Here is a 17,094-nt window from a genome sequence, read left to right as displayed (position 1 = left end):
CTAATTTTTATAGGGTTTTGACATTTTACACGCAACGCAAAATACATTATAAATTTGCATCACGTCGAACAAAGTGGATCAGCGTAGGATGTTTGTTGAACAGACTTTGCTGCGAAGGAGTGCGAAGTTAATGCAAAAATGGAAATGCATTGCATGCATTTTTTTATTTGATGCAAATTTGTGATACATACATATGGCGTTTTTGCTTGAATCCGAAACTGAGTCAGGTTCTAACCCTAACCGCTGTCAGTCCATACATTTTGACAGCAGTTGGGGTTAGAAACTGACTCAGTTTCGCTTCAAGCAAAAAAGGCATTAGAGTGATCTGCTGCCCCTATATTGTGACCCACAACTAGTGTTTTCGTAGTATATTTTGTATGTTTATTTGCAACGACAACCTATTAGCATAAGCCTAATATTAGGTTAAGGAAATACTGTATATCTAGCATAATCAGTTAATTCCCTATACCAACATGTGAAGTTTGACAGCGACCTATAAATTATGGGGCGTTATATCATAAAACCGCAAAACGACGTTTATCAGAATATGGGCTACAAACATCATTTTTCCTGCTTCCTCATCTCGTACAGATCAGAAGTCAAAAAGCGTACCGCTTTCAAATCGCATACAAACAAGAAGTGCCACCGCGCCGCACAGTGGCCGGAAGCTGGCCAAAACCTCAAAAATTTATTTTTGAAATAATATTTTATATTTTTCCTAAATTTCTCATGTATTGAATGATGTATATACGAAATTTTATGATTATTGGATAAGAACACGATTTTTAACACGAGTTTAAACGTACCAAAGTCCGGATTTTTTAATGATTTTCATTTCCGAAACCACCATTGCTCTGTTCACTTCAAATGCATGTTGCTCTTTTGATTTTGGTCCGATTTTAGCACAACTAGTTTCATTGTGTAGTGGAACTAAAAAACTTGGTTAGTGAGTAAAATACATTTGGTAAATTTGCTTGGAACTATGACATTTTAGTTTAAATATGTTTAAGGTTGTCAGATCAAAAATACTTTGTTCACTAATGTATTCTGTACAATCATTTCGGAACGGTCACATAGTATACATTCTACGTGAAATTACCTCTACTTTTCGAATATCATGGTCTCGTTCTGCGCCTAGGTGCGCAAAAAGGTTTAAGGAGATTTTGAAGCTTTGTTGCTGATATGGAGACACATGGTGTTTTGTGTAAAATAGTTAGACAATCTACAGTAAACCAACACGTTCAACAATGGTTTTTAAGTAGTGTTCTTCATTTTTTATGATATTGTTGACATTGGTGAACAGTAACGGAAAATCTATCATGAAAACGGGATCATAGTTATAAGAAAGGTTCAATGACACTGTATGGAAAAATGCATTTAATATTTTACGACTTTTGACATCAAAAATGAGCTCAGCACCTCAAAATTAGCTTAAATTGTGATTTTCAGCCAAATTAGGTAACATTTGAGGTTTTGTCCGACTTTTGTTTGAAGAGCCGCCACTGTGCGCCGCTCTAGCGTTTACGTGTAATATATAGACAGCAAAGTCCCGTTACCCTCAACTGTGAGTGAACCACAAATCAAATTTCGCCCATTACGGGAGAACAATCGCGATTGATTTTTATCAGACCTGTCTTAGACCTACAATGCGTGAGGTAGTACAGCTGATCAAGGTGAAAATGGAACTTGTTCTTACAGATGTTTCACGCATACAGCTACTTCATACGAGACAACTAGTACGAATAACTCAACTTTTTAAGGCTCAAGTTACTTTCTTTGAGCATGTGTAAGAATTGATCGCTTGGTAGTATACGTAGGAATAATTGTGTACTCTAAAAGAAAATCATTCGATTTATTACATTATCACGATTCAAATTATGCAAAATATTTGGTGGAAGTTATTTTGCATAATTTGAATCGTGATAATCTAATATCTTCGATCTGTAGGACCCGAACTAGTTTCAGGTGCTCACAGCAAGGATTAAGCGTATTTCGCGAATGCGGTTCTATGTACGCCTAGCTAACTAAGCGATGCGAACAGTCGTCCCGGTCTCGGGATTTATTTTCTTCTGCATGGAAATGACATTATTCAATTTTTCGTCTTTCTCTATTAGTATTTAAATTATAGTTTTATCTATTGAAACTAACACGTTGAAATGTTTCTGATGGATGGTAGCAAGCTGTAGCAAGTATGTCGATTGATCGACAAATGACTGAACACATTTACGAACACATTTCACTACTGACTTCATGTCGTCGCCGATCGAAGACTTCCCACCGCTGACAGTTTTGCTGCATGCAAGTCATCTATTTCTTTCAATTACTATTTATTTTGATTATTTCAGAGAAAACAAACATAATTTCAGAGAAAACAAATAGTTTAACGAATCTAAATAGTGTATTTACAGTTGATTTTGTTAAGTGTACCTTATTTATTCAAATGTGATACATTTTGAGTTTTAATTCAATCACATTCCTTTCAAGCTTAAGCCTATGCGAAATTGAAAGCATAGAAACATATTAAAGAAACCGCGTCCCCGCCGTTACGGATTCTGCGCATATCTCATCAACAATTTTGAACAATCCTTCGTAGCTGCCATATCGATTGCCAGCTTGGCGTGCATCTTCGAGTGTCATCACGAATCCGTTCCAGAATTGGATGGTCACCATACGCAGCACCTGTGTGTACTCGTCGGGTGTTTTTAACGCGTACTGTAGGGTATGATGAGGATGAGTGGTCTGGAAGTGTTGCAAAAGCATCGTAAACGAACGGAACTGGGCGACACACTGCCCCGCATTACACAAACATTTGAACGGTGGTACGTGTTGTAAAATGTGCTGGGCCATGTCTTGTTCGCTAAAAAACTCGCGTTTGCAATTATTGAAAGAACAATAGTAGATCACTTTCTTCTCCATGGCGAATTCGTTAAACTCGACCTTCTGACCTGGATGTTTGATACCGTAGTGAACGTTGAAGTCCGAGTTGTTCTCTGTGGTGAAATCACACTTCTCGCAGCCATAGGTAAAAGAATTCAGACTCAGAATTTTATCAAGGACATCATTAGACAGATAGTCGATCCAACCTTTTGCGTATTCATTTTCCTCTTTATGCTCTGCAGCGAAATGTTTCACCATATCCAATCGGTTGACCCCGGCTACAAAATCACACTCCGCACATCGTTTCGGATTGCGAAAGTCTAAGTAGATCGGTTGCTGACCCGGATGACAACTACTAAAGTGGGATTTCATTTCTGGCATCACGGCTCCTTTACGACAATAAAAACAAAGGATGATCTTAGCCGTACGAAACAGGAAAGGCTTATCTTGACTTCGACGACCGCTCATTTTGTGCAGCTGTCGCCAATGCTGTAGAAGCTCTTGTAAAGTGTCTGCTTTCTTCACACAGTAGAAGCAAGCATACTTCATGAAGTAATCAAATCGTGATTGCTCTGGACAGGCTAGAGCATTTCTCAGCACGGATGGCTTATCATTCGGGTGCACTGTTTTGAAGTGGGCTACGATACCGGATCCAAAATCATTAACATAATCGCAACCTTTAATCCCACATTTGAAAGCTTTTATAATTGATTCATCTTGCTTGGGTCGTTTAGCTGGCAAATTGGTAACACTACTTTCGGTACTTTTGCGTTTTGCTAAACCACTTGACCCAGGTTCCGCTAAATGTACGCTTAATACCAATTCATTCGATTCCGATATATTTTCTTCAATATTCTCCTCAGTCTCATCGTCTTCATTCTCATCTACTTCTACCATGATTCCTCGAATGCTTCTAGTTTTGCTGGTTTCTCTTCTCCACAGCGGTGTTGTATCAGCTCGACTATCGTCTCCATCAATCGCTTTGTACATTGAGATTATAACAATTTCGCAACCTGGATGATCCTTTTCAAAGTGTCCGCTGAACAAAGACTTATTGGAGCAACTATACAAACAGCGGGAACAACGATATTTTGCGTTGATGTTGTGTGTTTCTTGCATATGTGCTCGCATTTCCGAAATAGTGACACTTTTAAATTTGCACACATCGCACTTCCATTTGAAAACGACTTCATCGTCAGCCGCAACACTGGATACACTGCCGGCAGTGCTTCCATCTCGGATAACGAAAATCGACACGTTTGCAACCGTTGAATGCTTTTCGTTGATATGGCGGTCCATTTCGTTCTTGTTGTTAAGAAACATACCACATTTGCTACAACGGTACAACTCCTTATCGTGTAACTTCAAATGTTCCAGAAGTTTACTGACATTCAACTGGCCGGAGAAAATGTGTACCGCTGGACAGTGCGGACATTTGTAATCCTTTGCATCCGCGTGCAAGGTGCTAAGATGATTTCGTAGCATAGTTTCGTTGATCGTCAAATAGCGACAATCTGCCGCACCGCAAATATATCGCTTGTTTTCTTGTACAAAGCACAATGATTGAATCAGATCGTCATCTTCCTGAGAGCTGGCGGCTGGGTTTCTCATTCTATCAAAGTGTTTCTCTCCTTGACCCCAACAAGGCACCGGATTTTTAGGATCAACGTTTGAAACCGGCATGTCATTCAAATGACCTTTCAAGTGACGGAACATGTTCAACCGAACCTTGGTGCAATATTGGCAGCTGCTACAGTAAACCATTTGACTGAAGATCGCTTGTTTCGGTAGATTTTCGCATTCCTCCGGAGCAAAATGTGTCTTCTGCTGGTTCAACGCCGCCTGCAGCTTGTGGTTGTAGATTTCGATCAACTTTTTATAGAATGCCTTCTTTTCAGTTTCCGCTGGTTGGCCTGGTGCAAACAATATTATATCGTTGTTTGGATCATTCTTCTTCGGGTTAAGGAATAGTATAGTTGGTTTGTTTGTTTTATGTACGTCTTTCACGTGTTTGATAACTTCCGGCGGGAACGAGCCTTTGTAGTCACACATGAAGCAGAAGATCCTTTGCGCTTCGTGGGTTTTCAAATGTTGCGTAAATGCCATGACATTTGGAAAAGATGGTTTTCCTTTGCAATGTACGCACGCGTACTGATTCGAAGGCATGTGAGAAAAGGTGAGATGTTTCCGCATTCCAGTTCCGTCCGCCAGCACAGAATTGCATCCTTTGAAGACACACTTGTAAATTACAGATTTCGGTAGCCCCGTGTCCTTAATCATTTCCATCGCAACCCGTTCCGCCTCTAGCATCAGAGCCTCGTCTTCTGTTGGCGCACGAGACTGCTGGGGCGGGGTACCGATGCTACAGACGTTAGTTATTATTGGCACGCCACCCGATCCCTTGTTGGGAGAGATGATGATTTTAGTGCCTACCAGAGAAGAAGCTGGTTTAATTGTTGCCATTCCAACGACGCCACCTTCTACTCTGGTTATCACAGGCATCACGGATTGACTCGATGCAGAAAAACCGCCGGCCACATGCGAAATGACAGGCAAACTGTGGGATGCTGTCAATACCCCTGTTGGCTCCTGGTAGTTCCCCTGCACAGCAGTGATGATTGGTACCGAAGAAGTTCCTGGAAGAACAATTCCCCCGGACACGCCCGAAATTGTTGGCATCCTAACCAATTCAGCACCGCCTGTTTTGACGACAACCGTTTGACGAATGCTATCCGCCGAAGTCGATGGGATTTGGGCACTGAGGAGTATGTTCGTGTCGCCGAATCGGATCGGTGGCAGCTGCAGTGGAATCACTTGCGGCTTGTCGGAGAAGTTGATTTCCCTATTACTTTTCGTGTCAGGGGATTTATAGTTCAATTCTTCCATTCTGAACTGGCAGAAAACGAAAACGTCATCGTCGACTGGTAGCTCACAGAGCGACTGTAGTGATGCTTCCTTAGTCTAGAACAGAAGAAAGCAAAACTTTAATCCAATGTTTCCAAACACTTTACATTAACGCAACCTACCTTCCCAGGTGTTTTATTGTGACGCACACAGCAATAAAACAGTTCGTCCGGATGTCGATTGCATACGTGGGTTTGGACCGCTTCCATTGTGTTGCTACCGAACTGACAGTACATACATTCGTAGATGCCAATTTTATGCAACAGCAAGTGTCGCGGCATTTTTGGCTTTAGCACATTTTCACTGCAACACTGACAGGCTATCGTCGTAAGGTCGGCATGATCTACCTTAAGGTGGGTCATGTACGCATCGAGACCACAATATTCTGCTTTGCATACTGTTGAAGAGAGTAGAAAAAAAGTTTGAAAAGTGGTTAGTAATTTGATTTTTTTGGGTGGGTGCGAAAATATATTAGTTTAGGTACGCTGTATATCAATTCAAGGAAGAGTATAAAATGATTGTAATGGATTGACTAGGACGGAGTAAGAGTGGAACAACTTCCAAAGTATGAATAACACCCGCAGGTGTGATTGTTCACACGTATAATGCTCGTGGTACTACCGATTACGCGCATACGAAATCAATGAGAGTGAATAAAGCACCCAACAAAAACTTTTAATTCATCCATCCATGAGCGGTTCCGCGACGTCCGTTACGAGACAAATTCTATCTTTTCTCTTTTGGGGCATCATTTCCAATTTACACTAAAAAAGAACATGCGCTATTTCCCTATTCAACTACATTGTTCTCACCGTTCAAAGATACATGTTCAACGCTTGTAACTAGTATACTTATAACGTTTTCAATCTTTAAAAATATCTTACTCAATTATCTGGGGCTAGATGTCATTTAAAAACCTGTTTTAATCCACCTAGTGGTGCAATTGTGCCTTTCTCATTTATCCAAACTATTATTTAATAGCTGGTTCGTACAATATAACATTATGGAAATTTCTTTCATTCTTATTACACTTGGTAAGTATATATAAAAGCACCTTTTTGCATTCATCGCGGTATCATCCACAATCCGTAACTCCGGAGCCGGAAGTCGGATGAAGATGGAATTTAATATCAGTTTCCGGGGACGCAACACCTTTCATTTGAGACTAAGTTAATCAAATCGGTCCAGCCATTTTCGCGAAACCAATATAACCGTTATTCTGAATTTGGACGCTTCCGGATCCGTCGATGGTGGCCAGTGCGGCCAAAAAGACTTTGAATGACTGTTGGTGACCGAGATCTACAAATTCAGCAGTTGTGTTTACATTTTGGAAAAAAAATCACCTTTTTACATTCATCGTAGAATTCGTTAGAATCGGGATTTGCTGCGTGATCGTGCGTATCACCCTGTAATTCAGGAACCAGAACTCGGATCCACACAAAATTCAACAGCAGCTGATGGACCTTTCATTTAAAATCAAGTTTGTCAAAATCGGTTCAGAAAATTCCGAGAAACCGATGTGGACAAATCAACAAATTTTTTTTAGTAACCATACTCTCAACTCTTTATCCGGAAGAAGATGTCGGTTGAAAATGAAATTCAAATTAACAAATCCGCACATACACACACATACATACATACATACATACATACATACATACATACACACATACATACACACATACACACATATTTTGCGATCTCGGCGAACTGAGTCGAATGTTATATGAGACTCGGCCCTCCGGGCCTCGGTTAGAAAGTCAGTTTTTGGAGCAATTGCATAACCTTTCTATATGAGAAAGGCACAAGAATAATATTTAATTACCTTAATCAGCATGAGTTCAATGTTATCTTCATGTGATTATATTTTGAAATGTTGGTGGAATGGGTTTGAAACGTATACGGGGTGGATGACGGAAATGCGGGCGTGAGGGTGGTACAAGGGGAGGGGAGTGATGAAGGAGGGAGGTGTCCGGGCAAGGTGGGGGGAAGGGGCGGCGACGCAATACTCAACTGCATATTTTGCCGTCCATTTGAGACTTGGTTTGAGAAAATCGGTTCAGTCATCACCGAAGAACCGATGTGACTTTAATTGTGGAATATGCCCGGAACTCCGGACTTCCGGAATCGTCGATAGTGGACAATATATTCAAAGAATGTTTGATTGGCAATCAGTGATCTAGATCTGCGATTAGAAGTAATTTGGTGACCATTTCAATAGTTTTTAGCCTCTGAGGTATTACGATTGTACCGATTTATATGGGAAATTCCAGTGTATCCTTACTAACACCCCTGTAACTCCGGAAGCAAAAGTCAGAACCGAATGAAATTCAGCAGCAGTCATTTGTATTACTGTATCTTTCATTTGAAATCAAGTTTGTAAAAATCGGTAGAGAATTCGTTGGGGAATGGGTGTGATATTAGCTTAGGAACTTGGCGGGTTCCCCGGGGGCGTCATGATCCGTCATAGGTGGCCAATGTGGTCAAAGCTGCTTTGATTGATCATTAGTGATCCAGACCCGCAAACTAGAGTAATGTTACATCAATTTTAATATGTTTTACATCGTTTGAACATCATGGTGGTACCAGTTTATATGGGAATTTGCTGTGTGACCGCACTCTTCAACCCGTAACTCCGGAACCGGAAGTCGGATCAACTAAAAATTCAATAGCAGCTTATGGGAGCGTTATACCTTTCAGATGAAACTAAGTTTGCGAAAATCGGTTCAGCCATCTCTGAGAAAATTATGTGAGTTTAAATGACACACACACACATACACACACATACATACACACACAGACATTTGCCGATCTCGACGAACTGAATCGAATGGTGTATGATACTCGGCCCTCCGGGCCTCGGTTAAAAAGTCGATTTTTACAGTGATTGCATAGCCTTTCTTTATATGAGAAAGGCAAAAATCTATGTTACGAATTGCTCGGTTATAAATTCGCAACTAGTTGATAGATTTTATTAATGTATACATCAGTAGATTGACTTGAAAACGCGGTTGCTACGTAAAACGCTTAAAATAATGTTTTTATTTGTTCTTGTGAAGTAAAATAACACCCCATGGGCATTAAAATAACACTACAACATTACGGATATCATAAGAGATGTATACAAATTTCTTTAGAAATAACAATAAAGGCAGATATGCGGATTGCTTGTCACATATGACTCGCCTGGTTTATTTTTTTGTCGTGACTACGACCCTTTGCAAAATTTGGGAAGAAATACCCGAGCAAACGAAAAGCCCATAATACCCCCATGGTCATGGGGTTTGGCATGGGTGTTTGAAATGGGTTCAAACCATGAAAACACCATCCCCATGGTCCGGTAGATCCCATATTAAATACCATATGTTGGTGTATTTATGGGTTATTGGGACCATTTTATAGTGTTTTTATGGTTGTGAATTTTGTCACGGACCATATTTAAGGTCTTTTCAAGGGGCTATGTGGTGTTTGAACCCATGAGTATTTGCTCGGCTAGCTAGTGAAATGTTGCATGGTAGTAACTTTCATTGTACTAAGCGGACTTACACCATGTTTACACTTATCATTCAAAAAAATGTGCATTAATGTTGTATTAACGTTTAAAGCATGCTTGGTTTCTATAAATAAAGCAAAAACAGATTTGCAAAAAACGGAATCTCCTTGCCTATTTCAGGCTGAGTCGTCAATATGGGGCACCTAAGAGATCCAATTGAATACGGGATGTAATATATGCTCCCGTTTCGCAGCTCTGCTGTGGGAAAAATTTATCGGACGCTCTTCACTCTGCTATGGGAGGATGAACTTTACAGCACACACAAACACACGATTGTTACGGAAGACGACAATAAAAACGCGTCAAATCCGCGCGAGCCCTTTCTCAAACCAAAATGCGTAATGACTTTTTTGGACAACAAACAGTCGGTCCCAATATTATTTGTCCGGGTCTTTGCAGTTTCTCCGATATTACAAAAGGCCGAAACATAAAAGACCGAAGATGTGGCCGTCGACCCGCCGTAAGGTAAGGGCTGCCTCTCGCAAGCAAACCTGTAATTCACTCGTTTACTCGGATTATTCAAACAAAGGGGGTTAAATTAGTTTAAGTCCGACGGAGCGAAGCGATGTCTGACAGCACTTGCCATGAAGGGATGTTGTGTAGCCATATTAGGCGTCGCTGTTGTTTATTTATTCCATTACAGTGGCAAATATGCAGCGAGAAAAGTGTCGTAAATATTCCAAACATTTTATTGAAAAAAATTGTAAAAAATCACCCTTTATTGAAATTTTTCAGTTCCAACCGCTCTACCTATTTATAATTCTCTTTGGACCATTCGGCCTAATGGCCCATTCTGCCCAATGACCCGTTTGACCTAATGACCCGTGCGACCAAATAGCCTTCGGCCTAGTGACCCCTTTGACCTAGTGACCCCTTCGGCCTAACGGCATTCGGCCGAACGACATTTGGCCTACCGGCTTTTGGCCTAATGGCCCAGTACCTTCATATTTTCTGCATATTTGCAGCGAGAAAAATGACGTAAATATGCTAAGCATTACTTTCAAAAGTTCCAATCCAATTCTTTCAATCAAATTGTCAATTCCAATCAAATTGTCCTTCATTGAAAGCTGATAATTCTTTAAAGAATTATCAGCTTTCAATGAAGGACAATTTGATTGGAAAAAAAATCTTGTTTTCAGTTCCAAATACTTTATTTCTCGCCCTGTTTGGTGAATTCGACCTAGTGTGCCTCGTTCTAATAGCTATTCGGCTTTATTTCCTTCGGCCGGATGGTCCTTGAACTAATGACCCAGCACCGTCCTATCATACCACAAAATGTCGAAACCCCAAAAGACCTAATCAGAAAATATGCAGTGAGGACAATGCATATTTTAATGAAAAGTTGTCAATAAACGTTGAACAGATTTTTAGAAATTCTGCCATGTTCATTATTGTACTATCTAGGGTATTTTTCCTTCTTGTTGACATGAGCTGTTCTTTTGAATTTAATCTGACTTAATTTAATTAAATCAAAGAGAAATAACACCAGTTTTCAGCAATAAATTCAAGTTATGATACGCACCAGCTCATCAATAACACCATGAGTTATTACAATTACCTTTTGTGATACGGCCTTTTGTGCTTCGGCTTTATGTGATTTGGCCTTTCGTAGTGCTCCCGTTTTTGCCTTGTGTATATATGTGTATGTGACAATTTAACTTATAATTTTTTAAGAGATTTCTTGATAAACTTGATTTCAAACAAATGGTATAACGCTCCCATTAACTATTCAGTTGTTTTTTGTTAGAACTCCGGTTCAGGAATCACGAGTTGATGGATGCGATCACACCGTAAATTTTCAAATAAACTTTTATCACGATTACAAATAAAAACACAAAACTTTTTAAACCAGACAACATATTACTTTTTTTTATTATTTTAACTTTAGTGTCATTCGCCTCTTTTCAGGTTAGTTAAATATCTTGGAAAAATGTTTAACCCTATGTGCGAGATTGGGAATCGGACCCCGGGTGAGCTGCGTACAACGCAATCGATTTATCAACTACGCTACGCTGGATTTGGTAGATTGGATCAATTCAAGTCGCTTTGGCCACATTGCACAGTGGTCGGAAGCACCAAAAATGTAAACCTAATTCACTAGACGGCAAACCATTGAATATTGTTCCTATGAATACTCCCCACAATCCGATAAAAAATAAAAATGGCTTACTTTGACCGAACCAAAAACTTTAACTGTTTATACTGACAAATTAGAAAGTTGGTGTCTTCGACAAAGTTTCAGAAATGCTCGTGAAGAAGAATTTTGTTGAAGAATGTGAACTTGTAGGACTAAAGGTTATCGATTTATAAAGCGTTTTCTATTGCGATTGTCACCCCCTCAAATTTTGTTTTTTTAAATATAACTTTTTCTACTGTGACTTTTTGTGCAAGCGATGTTACAGACAAATGTTGCGGTATTGAAACCACATAATATTGTTGAAGACTGTGTGTAAAAATACTTATTCGTTTTTAAGTAAGGGACCATCCATAAATGACGTAGCATTTTTGAGTGATTTTTAACACCCCCCTCCCCCATTGTAGCATTTCGTCACAAACCTCTAAATACCCCCTGGTAATTACGTAGCTTGACGGTAACCCTGCCCCCTTGTCACCGTAATTTTTGTTTTAAGTTCTATTCTATTCCAATGTAAAAAAGCTACGTAGCATGACATGACCCCCTACCGCTCTGTCGTCACACATCATCACAAAATACAAAACTCCCCCCTCCCCCATATAATGCTACGTCATTTATGGATGATCCCTAATAGAAGATTTCTAAATTGTTGTATACAAACTTCAATCCGGTATAAGAAAGGTACAAACCAAAATTGACGAGCAGGCACCATTTTTAATACCCAGGCTATGCATAATAAAAGTAAAGTTTGATTCGTGGCTCTCTAGAACCCTACGAATAGGGCAAGCTAATTTTTTCATGTTTTTTTTACTTTTTTCCATATAAAAATAATATAAAAAAAAATTTGGGGGTTATTCGAAAAATTTAGTTCTTTTGTAAACATTACATTCATTAGAACATGTATACTTGAGTAACAGTTTGAGATCTCCAATGATACAAAAACTCCACATTTTTGTTCCTATGTTTATAAAATTGGAAATAATCATGTATGAGTAAAAATAATACAAGACAAAAAATTTTGTACGTAAAAAATCAAAAACATGATAAAGTAAGCTTACCCTATTCATAGGGTTCTAGAGTACCACGACTCAAACCTTCTTACCTTTATTGAGCATAGTTTAGGTGCCTAGTCGTGCCTTTAGGCTTGAACATTTCTTTCTTTTATATCGTTGAAGTTTGCGTAAAAATATGGAAATCTATAAATTCCATATTAAATTTGCAAAAGTGCGAATAAGATTTGTAAACAAACTTTTATTTTGATGATTTCTCTTAATTTACTATAATTTCAAATCAGAAAATAATTGAAATTACTTCTACGAAGGGTAAAAATTTACATTAACGCATATTTTTCATGAAATTCCACTCTGCACTAGAGTAATGAGCGAAACAAGTTTGTTTACAAAAAGCACTTTTGCCCTTTTGACGAATTAATATTGAATTGTAAATAAATGAGTATTTTTACATACAATATTATGCGGTTTTAATGCCTTCATATTTGTCTGGACATCATTTGCACGATAAGTCACAATGGAGAGATATATAAAAAAACAAAATTTAGGAGGGTTGCCCTAGAAAACACTTTATAAATCGATAACCTTTAGTCCTACAAGTTCTTCAACAAAATTCTTTATTGCGAGCATTTCTAAAAAATTTTCGAAGACACCAACCGTCTACCTCGTCAGTATAAAAAGTTATTTATTGTAGTTCGATCACAGTAAGCCATGCCTAATTTTAATTTTTATCAGATTGTGGGGAATATTACTTTAAGAATGTCATAATTTTCCAATTGAATAGAACTACTGCACGCAAAGGAGTTTTTTTACTCGTTTCCCTAATTTCCAACCTTCAACTCGAAGATTTTATATAACGTTTTCAACAAGCAAACAATATATTTGTATGGTACAGTAGGATTCCGTTTTTGGCAACAATATTTTTTTCAGTTGCCAAAACTGGAACCGTGCCAAAAATGGAACGTTACCTTAACACTCGGAATACCAAGGGGGTAAAAAAAATGGGAACGCTTACTTTGACCGGTCATACCTCAGCCGTTACATAATCGATTTTAAATCTGTCTTCACCAATAGAAAGGTATATCTTTTGTGAACACGTCGAATTAAAAAAATAGAAGTATAGAGTTGTCTACAGTAAGTTACAGTAAAAAGAGAATAACAAAGTCAGTGAGAAAAAAATGGGAACGCTTCTTTGACTTGCCATATCTTAGCTGTTTGCTCACCAATTTTAATTCTTTCTTCTCCATTGGATAGGTAAATCTTTTATAAAAACAGTGAACAAAGAATGATGGAAAGCAAATTTGTATATCTGAAGTAATTGTAAAAAAAGTAATTGAGAGTCAGTGCATACGAAATGAGTTTTTCTGTTCAAACAATCGTATTACGACCATTTGTCAGCCAATTTCAATTTTCCTTACACCAATGCAATCCTTAGAGCTTCTAGACTTGTAATATATGCAATAAATAGTAGATTTTCAAAAATTACTATACTTTTTCGAGTTTTTAGGAGATAAGATTTTTACAATGTACGTGGCATACGGCATTGAAATTCTTTGCGACTTGTTAGTTTTACGGTTTGAAAATTACCTGTTTACTCAATAGTTCTACATATTATACATGGATATTATTATATCAAAATATTTGCACAAACGTGGAGAAATACAATATTGTATGTAAGTTACTTAATAATAGAGTGTGTTAGGACGATTCAGTAAATACGAAGAAGTTCAGAATTTTAAAATATTCGTCATATAACTTCAAATTTGAAGCGATGACCTATACATTTTAATACACCAATCGATTGTAATTGATGGCGGCTACAATTTCTGAAAAAAAGACATTTTTATATTTTCTCAAAAATAGCCAAAAGTACGTAGAAGTACAGAAATTTCATTTAGTTCGCAAATAACGTCGAAATCAAAGCGATGGCCTATACCTTTTTATACACCAATCGATTATAATTGATTTTGGTTACAATTTCTGGAAGAACAATTTTTATATTTTCTCAAAAATAGACAAAAGTACGTAGAACTACAGTAATTTCATTTAGTTGACAAATAACTTCAAGTATTCAAATCTATCACCTATGCAATTTATACACCAATCGTTTGTAAGTGATTTTGGCTCCAATTTTTGAAAGAACAAATTTTTATATTTTCTCAAAAAAATAGCCAAAAATACGTACAAGTACAGAAATTTCATTTAGTGGGTAAATAACGTCGAATTCTAAGGGATGATTTATACTTTTTTATACACCAATCGATTGTAATTGATGGCGGCTACAATTTTTGAAAGAACACATTTTTATATTTTCTCAAAAAATAGACAAAATACGTAGAAGTACGGAAATTTGATGTAGTTGGCAAATAAGGTCAAATTCAAAACGATGGCCTACACTTTTATATATACCAATCGATTGTAATTGATTTCAGCTACAATTGTTGCAAGATAAACTTTTCATATTTTCCCAAAAAACGACAAAAATACGTAGAAGTACGGAAATTTGATGTAGTTGGCAAATAAGGTCAAATTCAAAACGATGGCCTACACTTTTATATATACCAATCGATTGTAATTGATTTCAGCTACAATTGTTGCAAGATAAACTTTTCATATTTTCCCAAAAAACGACAAAAATACGTAGAAGTACAGAAATTTCGTCTGATTGGCACATAACTGCGAATTTCCGTACTTCTACGTATTTTTGGCTAATTTTTGAGAAAATATAAACAATTGTTCTTGCAGAAATTGTAGCCGCCATCAATTACAATAGATTGGTGTATAAATAGTGTAGGTCATCCCTTTTAATTTGCAGTTATTTGCCAATCAAACGAAATTTCTATACTTCTACGTATTTTTGTCGTTTTTTTTAAAGAAAATATAAAAAGTTTATCTTGCAACAATTGTAGCCGAAATCAATTACAATCGATTGGTGTATAAAAGAATATAAATCATCCCTTAGAATTCGACGTTATTTACCCACTAAATGAAATTTCTGTACTTATTCGTATTTTTGGCTATTTTTTTGAGAAAATATAAAAATTTGTTCTTTCAGAAATTGTAGCCAAAATCAATTACAAACGATTGGTGTATAAATTGCATAGGTGATAGATTTGAATACTTGAAATTATTTGTCAACTAAATGAAATTACTGTAGTTCTACGTACTTTTGTCTATTTTTGAGAAAATATAAAAATTGTTCTTCCAGAAATTGTAACCAAAATCAATTATAATCGATTGGTATATAAAAAGGTATAGGCCATCGCTTTGAATTCGACGATATTTGCGAACTAAATGAAATTTCTGTACTTCTACGTACTTTTGGCTATTTTTTGAGAAAATATAAAAATGTCTTTTTTCAGAAATTGTAGCCGCCATCAATTACAATCGATTGGTGTATTAAAATGTATAGGTCATCGCTTCAAATTTGAAGTTATATGACGAATATTTTAAAATTCTGAACTTCTTCGTATTTACTGAATCGTCCTAACACACTCTATTATTAAGTAACTTACATACAATATTGTGTTTCTCCACGTTTGTGCAAACATTTTGATATAATAATATCCATGTATAATATGTAGAACTATTGAGTAAACAGGTAATTTTCAAACCGTAAAACTAACAAGTCGCAAAGAATTTCCATGCCGTATGCCACGTACATTGTAAAAATCTTATCTCCTAAAAACTCGAAAAAGTATAGTAATTTTTGAAAATCTACTATTTATTGCATATATTACAAGTCTAGAAGCTCTATGGATTGCATTGGTGTAAGGAAAATTGAAATTGGCTGACAAATGGTCGTGATACGATTGTTTGAACAGAAAAACTCATTTCGTCTGCACTGACTCTCAATTACTTTTTTTACAATTACTTCAGATATACAAATTTGCTTTCCATCATTCTTTGTTCACTGTTTTTATAAAAGATTTACCTATCCAATGGTGGAGAAAGAATTAAAATTGGTGAGCAAACAGCTAAGATATGGCAAGTCAAAGAAGTGTTCCCATTTTTTTCTCACTGACTTTGTTATACTCTTTTTACTGTAACTTACGGTAGACAACTCTATTCTTCTATTTTTTTATTTGACGTATTCACAAAAGACATATCTTTCTATTGGTGAAGACAGATTTGAAATCGATTATGTAACGGCTGAGATATGACCGGTTAAAGTAAGCGTTCCCATTTTTTTAGACCCCCTTGGTAGTCCGCGTAACTTTTTACCCCCTTGGTATTCCGAGTGTTAAAAGCTTTTATACTTAAGTCTTTTTTATGCGGTTTTTATTTATGCGACTTGTTTATGCGGATTTTCAAAGTTATGCGGTTTTTTTATGCGGATTTTCAAAGTTATGCGGTTTTTATGCGGATTTTCAAAGTTTTGTTCATATGTTTATTTTAGGTTATAAATTACTAGTCTTTGGGTTAATGATATGAGAAGCATTCTTGATGCAGTGAAAATAAAAACAGAAAATGACTGAATACCTTTTTACCTTTCTCATAATAAAACTTATGCAATCGGTCGGAATTTCGACTTTTTAACCGAGGCCCGCAAAGCCCTCTTATACCATTCGACTTAGTTCGGCGAGATCGGAAAAAAGTCTCTGAGCGTGTATTTT

The 17,094-nt window shown here is 37.1% G+C and overlaps 1 protein-coding gene across 1 annotated transcript in view; it reads right to left on the bottom strand.

The window, feature by feature from the left end:
* LOC131687373 (uncharacterized) overlaps positions 1–17,094 on the bottom strand; it is a 133,789-nt gene that overhangs the window by 61,048 nt on the left and 55,647 nt on the right. Inside the window, exons 6-7 of the mRNA XM_058971456.1 lie at positions 5,904–6,178; positions 2,527–5,838 (exon numbers count right to left, since the gene is read on the bottom strand). Coding sequence (XP_058827439.1) covers positions 2,527–5,838; positions 5,904–6,178 — 3,587 coding nt within the window. The remainder of the gene's footprint in view (positions 1–2,526; positions 5,839–5,903; positions 6,179–17,094) is intronic.

Source organism: Topomyia yanbarensis, chromosome 3 (genome assembly GCF_030247195.1).
Source record: "Topomyia yanbarensis strain Yona2022 chromosome 3, ASM3024719v1, whole genome shotgun sequence".
Lineage (NCBI taxonomy): Eukaryota > Metazoa > Arthropoda > Insecta > Diptera > Culicidae > Topomyia > Topomyia yanbarensis.
Note: the sequence above shows the minus strand (reverse complement) of the source record. Positions and strands in the feature narration are given on the sequence as shown.